Here is a 6,294-nt window from a genome sequence, read left to right on the forward strand (position 1 = left end):
TGGAACGAGAGATATCATTGCTGATGTCCGGTGGGTCTTGGCTGAAAGCAGAGAATATCAGAAAGATGTTTACCTGTGCTTTATTGACTATGCGAAGGCTTTCGATTGTGTGGATCACAAGCTTGCCACATGGATGGCCAATATTCCAGTGAGTGAAAGAAGAAAAGGAAAAGGTGTTTACGTCTCTTGGCAAGAACAGTCCTTAGGTCCATGATGTGCTTTTGAGGGCAGAGATGATGTCAGGCAATCCTTGAAGTGCCTTACCAGGTGTTACCCTCATCAAAACTAATTGCGTAGCCAAGCAGCAGGACTTTATACTGCTATGCGCTCTGACCTCCAATAGTGCTTGTGTGATCTCAAGAGATTTGGCCACCACTCTGACCTTCGGACAGGCAGTCTCTGATCATGTACAAACCTAAAACAATCTTGTTGATTTCAGAGTGCGTTCTTACATGCCTTTTCATTTAAGCCTTTCAGCAGGCACTCGGGCTGGGTCTAGATTAGGTCCTAGAGATGAGGGACTTCCTTCATTGCCCGCATGTGACAAGCAGTGATGAGAGCAATTCCAGCTGTTCACCTGCTGGCCACCATACCAGTAAGTTCCAGAAGACAACATTGTAGAAGACAACATTGTTTTTCAAGTCAGCAATTAATCATGTGAGCCTAATCGTTTGTGCAAAATAAAAATCTTATTTCACAATTAGAGCAGAGTCAGGATCAGTAATCAGTCCCTTTGGTATTTACTCAGGCTTTTCCTGCCAAAATTTTCTCCCATTTTCTTTGATAAAAGTTTTTAAAAATAAAATGCATTGCCTATTTTTATTCTTCAAAGCTGTTTTTTGTTCCCTAGGAGAAGGCCTAGTATTATTTAATTCATTTAATTTTCTCTTTGTCATAAAGTGGGAAAGGTAAAAGAATCTGCTTAATGCTGTATAAAACACCTCTATTTATAAGACAGCACCTTCTCCACCCAGGACAATTCTCACCTTTATCTTAGGATGAAGGTGTTAGGAAAGTACATTAAGAAGTGAAAATCTTGGAATACCTAAAATGGGGCTACAGCGTACCCAGTGAACGAGGCTTCTTGCAGAGCCTTTGCAATACATAAAACTATAGGTAGAAACCGGAACCACAGCCAGATCTCCAGAGATGAGAAATCTCCACTTGAAAGGATGAGCAGACCAGCCTGGAGTGGCTAGAAGAATAAAAGATACCTCTTGAAAGAAAGACCTGCAGGAAAAATGGAGGCAGATGGGCTGTTAATACAAGAACAAACAAATCACTTCCCTAGAAAACATCAAGCCAAGTGGCCAGGTCCCCTCAACGCATACCCCCTTCCAAGACTAAGACTCAACGGAAATGCTCGCTCTGATTGGTGACCACACACATCACCGATGGGGGGAAGTGGGGTAAAAGCAGCAATGAAGTGGCAAGCTAAGCCCTACAATGTTCAGTGGACTTCTGTGGACCCAGTTGGGGACCTGGTTGGCAAGCAGTGTGAAGAGGCCTGGGGACTCTTGGGCCCAGTCAGTGGCGTGGCCACGGAGGACTCAAGAGGAGAGTGGAGCTACTGGCTGACAGGAAGAGAGGACATATGCACAGGAGCGCCCACACTTGCAGATGATACCCATGTGACCTGGACCGGATGACTGGATGATTGGAGCTCAACCAGGAGAGGAAAGAAGGGGGGGAGGGGGAAGGGAAGAGTGAGCTGATACAGTCTGATGAACTTGACCTATACCTATGGAGCAGCAACTCAGAGGGAACAAATCCTCGCAGCAAGAAACATTCACACACACACAGAGTGGACAGAGAAGGGCAGCTTGGACATTGGATACTCAAATGGGGAGTGGGGACTACAAAGACAAGAAGTGACTGGCTTACAAGCGTTCAAGAGGGAGCATGGCAGAAGGCAGAATCTCCAGTAGGTACTATTCAATCTGTCTGGGCGGAGCTGATGAAAGGAGATACAGATGGGTAACTTGTGATACTGTAGTGAATAATGCTTATCAGGACAGATTATGAGGGTTGGAGATGTAAAAGTAGAAGTTTTGTAACAAGGAAGGGAGTGATTAATTCTCCAGGCTAGGAGCGGAGGCCTCTGGGACCATCAACGGAGAAGAGCCGAGAGCGGGACCCTACCCAGAAAAACAGAGATGACTGAGATAGAGACAGAGACAACGACATGGAGTGATGAAGCAACTGGGGACTTTGGACGGAGAGAGGGAAAGGGACTGTGGGCCGAAAACTGGGGGGAAGAGGGGGAAATGTAGGGGGCAGGTTTCTGGGATATACCCTTTGGGTGGTTGATGATGCATGGAGGGGATTGGAAACCATCGCAGTGAGATGATATACGATTGAATGAATATAAAACTAAAGTTCTCCCATGTAAACTATCATATAATTTTCAATAAAACATTAAAAAAAAAAAAGAAGTGAAAATCTTGTGTTATACAAAGAGGCCGGTTCTTTTAGAAGTGCTGATGAGGGGCCCACGCCCACTGTCCGACAGACCTGTTGGCCCAGACATTTGTGAAGCAGAGACTCAAAAATGAATAATGAACAGCTTTAACTTCAGTAACTAAAGCTGTTTGAAACAATACATTAAAATCCAGAGTTCCATAACATGGTTTCCTTTTCTCCCCTGTGGGGTCACTGGGCCTCTCTTAACAGGTGTTAACACTAGGTAATAGATGTTGCTAGGCCCAGGGCTGTGTTTGACTCATGGTCTTTGTCTTGCCGGCAGACCCCTGAGGAGTTGGATGACTCTGACTTTGAAACAGAAGATTTTGATGTCAGAAGTAGGACAAGCGTCCAGACAGAAGATGACCAGCTGATAGCTGGCCAAAGTGCCCGGGTAAGAAAAACACACCTTACCCCCTGTTTTGGGGTTTTGGGGAAGGGAAGGAGGCATCTGCAGAGCCTTTCCTTCAGGTCCTCATTGCACTAGGGCTTGTCTTTTCTAGGAAAACACACATTGTCCAGAATCCCAAGTTTGCTCTTTTCCCTCGTGTACTAGGTCTGAAATGGACCTTGTTGTGGCACCTGCTAGTCAGTTGTAGGTTTCTCCAGAATGTTTCCTCAGCGGAGACCAAGGCAAGAACAGGAGCTTCCTCACAGGAGTGTAATCCTTCCCTGGTTTAGGACAGAGCCCTGGGGTCCTGCAATACAAAGTTTCTTCAAAGGATTGTGAATTGAAAATGATGGCTGCTTTTGCCCATCCTAGGAGTTCTGGTGTTGGTGATTCACACCCATCAGTCACTCCTGGGGAAACCCTATACAGGGTTGCTATGAGTCGAAACAGACTCAACTGCACTTAACAACAGTGATATCATGGGTACTAAATATTTAATCATTCATGATTTAAAAAGAAGAAAAGGAAAAAATATATATGTATATACTGTCAGTAGTATATTCAAGATGACCAGTTAAGGCCATTGCATTCCTTTGAATCATTAAACCTTATCGATAGCATTTATGTTTTGGGAAGAGGCCATGAAATATTTCCAAGGATTCTTTTTTCATTTCTTGGAAATAGTTTTGAACAGAGAGTGTGTTTTAGCCCCGTTCACAGGGACTTTGGGAAGCCAAGTGGGTGGGGAGGAGCTCCTGACCTGAGTCTATGGGGTTGCAGTGGACAGCAGTCTCAAAGTGCTTTAATAAGATTTAAAAGTACCATGTCAGATAGCCGAAATGACTATATCTCAGTCATTTCTTCTCTATGTCTCCTCTTCAACTGTTACTTAAAAACAAACAAACAAATACTTGTAGTTCATCTTGGAAAGTTGGAGCTGTAAAGACAAATATGGTTAGGGGAATGACCCATGCAGTAGCTTTTCCTTTCCTTGCTCTGTCCACTCTGGAGGCAGAGACTGAAAGATGGAAGGTGGTAAGCAGATTCTGTTCCTGCACAGGTTCGATCATTCCCTCCACCCCCCACCCTGCTTCCTTCCACAGCAGAACTTGTTCTTGAAAGTGGGTCGGGAATTCAGGCTGCTATAAACCCTTGTGCAAGATGAGACGACATGGCCCTTCAGGCAAAATGAAACCTATTAAAGCATTATCTAACCTATGTCATGGATTGCCAGTTGGAAATATTCTTTGCTAAGGCACCGTGAGAACTTCCTATTCTCTTCATCTAAGGGCTTTCTATGCTTTTGATTTTAGGCGATCATGGCTCAGCTTCCCCAGGAGCAGAAAGCAAAGATTGCGGAACAGGTAGCCAGCTTCCAGGAAGAAAAGAGTAAGCTGGATGCCGAAGTGTCCAAATGGGATGACAGTGGCAATGACATCATTGTGCTGGCCAAACAGATGTGCATGATTATGATGGAGATGACCGACTTCACCCGGTGAGCAGCGCCCAATCCAGCTGCTTCCCCTCCCAGGTCCCTGCCACCGTGTGGATACCTTACGCAGTCCATTATCCTCAGCTCTGAGGGTTTTACATACAGTGATGCTTGTTCTCTTTCTACAGAGGTAAAGGACCACTCAAAAATACCTCCGATGTGATCAGTGCCGCCAAGAAAATCGCTGAAGCAGGTTCCAGGATGGATAAGCTTGGTCGTACCATTGCAGACCATGTAAGTGACAGATGAGCCATGTGGGGTGTCTGAGCTTCATCCTGGGGCTCAGGCAGCATGGCCCGTTCCTGAGGCAGCTATAACCATATGTTTCATGGGTCATAGCACTCTCTTTCTCTCCTCTCAAAATTGTTCTTAACTTGCCAGCCTCTTTGATGAATACCAGCATAGATTTTTAAGGACTTCTGAAGCAGGTGTATTTATACTGACACTTCCCATTGGTTGACAGCTAAAAAAGGCTTATGCTGTTGACTTGTTTATGATTTCTCTGTTCTGACTTCAGAACTTTAGGTTTGGGCAAAGCCTTGGCACACCTCAACAAGCTAGAGCCTAGTGCTCTAGAGGCCAACTGGCTTCCCTGCCATCAGCCCTGTTTTCTCAGCACAGCCTTCATCTCACTGTTCCTTTGCACTGATACCTAAAACAACTGAAGCTCTGAGAGTTTTGGTGTGGTGCTGTAGGTAGGATAAGCCCTGGACTACTAACCACAACATCAGCAGTTCACACTCACCAGCTACTCCTCGGAAACCCTGCACAGGGTCACTATGAGTCAGAATCAACTTGACATTTTTCCTGTAGTGTTTCCCTCGTAACCCTCTGTGCTTTCCTTGTAGTACCTGTAGGATGAGTCATAGCTGTGACTTGATGCTCAAAGACTCAGGAGTGCCATCCTTGCTTCTCCTCTCTGGAGCAATCTAATACCAGGCCTACTGCTTCCATTGATCAAATGTATCCTGATTCCATACAGTCTTTGCCCCTCTACAACCACTGTGACCTGTGCAGTCTATTTTCTATACAGAACATGTTGCTCCTCTGTGTGATCAAAATGCAAAACACATGTGGCTAAGTAAGCCCTGCTTTCAGTCCTGCTTAGCTTCTTATAATAAAATGCCATCCTTAGTGTTGTCTGCAAGGCCCTTTGACCTCACTGTTTATACTGTTTGTCATTCACTAAGCCCAGCCTCTCTGGAAGAAACATCTTGGCAGCAAACATTTGAGAGGTTCCTTCTGAGTAAAACCTTCTAAGCCTGACCTGTTGAGGCACTTCCACAACCATGACATTTGGCAAGACAGGGGCTACCCCTCGAGTTTCCTATAGTCTCACCATCCCCAAGTGCTCCTCTTTGTTCTTGCATTTAATCCTTTCCTCCATAGTTGCCAAAAATGAATGTCTCCTTTCATCTGGTGGTTATAGTTTGCATCATAATTGAGCAGAAGAGCTGTACATTTGGGTGGCTGATACCTTGTTCAAAACATCAGAATGTTCCCCTGTAGCCAAGCTCTTGCTTCCTGAGACATTCTCTCCTTGAAGGGCCATAGGCTTTTGCACTCATGAAAGGTCTGCAGTAGACTCCTTGATCTTGGTGCTCTCATGGAATCAATGAGGGAGGGTCAAGAAGAAGTCACTATATGCAGATACTGCTGTGCAGCAGGGGTTGGGGTTCACAAACACCTTACAGGCTCTTGCTTGCCTCAAGCAGATGGGAGGGTAGGGATGTGAGTATCCCAGGAGATTAGAGAACTGTAATATCCTTTGCTCCAGCAGAGAGAGGAATTGAAGTAGTACTACCCCTGATCCTTTGGGAATGGGCAGGGGTGTTGTTTGGGCCAGAAGGACCTGGTGCTAACATGTTCTCCCGACAGTGCCCAGACTCAGCCTGCAAACAGGACCTGCTGGCTTACCTGCAGCGCATTGCCCTCTACTGTCACCAGC

At 45.5% G+C, this 6,294-nt stretch overlaps 1 protein-coding gene across 2 annotated transcripts in view; it reads left to right on the forward strand.

Moving 5' to 3' along the window:
• Nucleotides 1–6,294, forward strand: part of CTNNA1 (catenin (cadherin-associated protein), alpha 1, 102kDa) — a 211,806-nt gene that overhangs the window by 201,447 nt on the left and 4,065 nt on the right. For both annotated transcript variants that reach the window (XM_006866127.1, XM_006866128.1), the window contains exons 13-15: nt 2,747–2,857; nt 4,168–4,349; nt 4,475–4,580. In XM_006866127.1, the coding sequence (XP_006866189.1) occupies nt 2,747–2,857; nt 4,168–4,349; nt 4,475–4,580 (399 nt within the window). The remainder of the gene's footprint in view (nt 1–2,746; nt 2,858–4,167; nt 4,350–4,474; nt 4,581–6,294) is intronic.

The sequence above is a fragment of the Chrysochloris asiatica genome, unplaced genomic scaffold, assembly GCF_000296735.1.
Source record: "Chrysochloris asiatica unplaced genomic scaffold, ChrAsi1.0 scaffold00087, whole genome shotgun sequence".
Lineage (NCBI taxonomy): Eukaryota > Metazoa > Chordata > Mammalia > Afrosoricida > Chrysochloridae > Chrysochloris > Chrysochloris asiatica.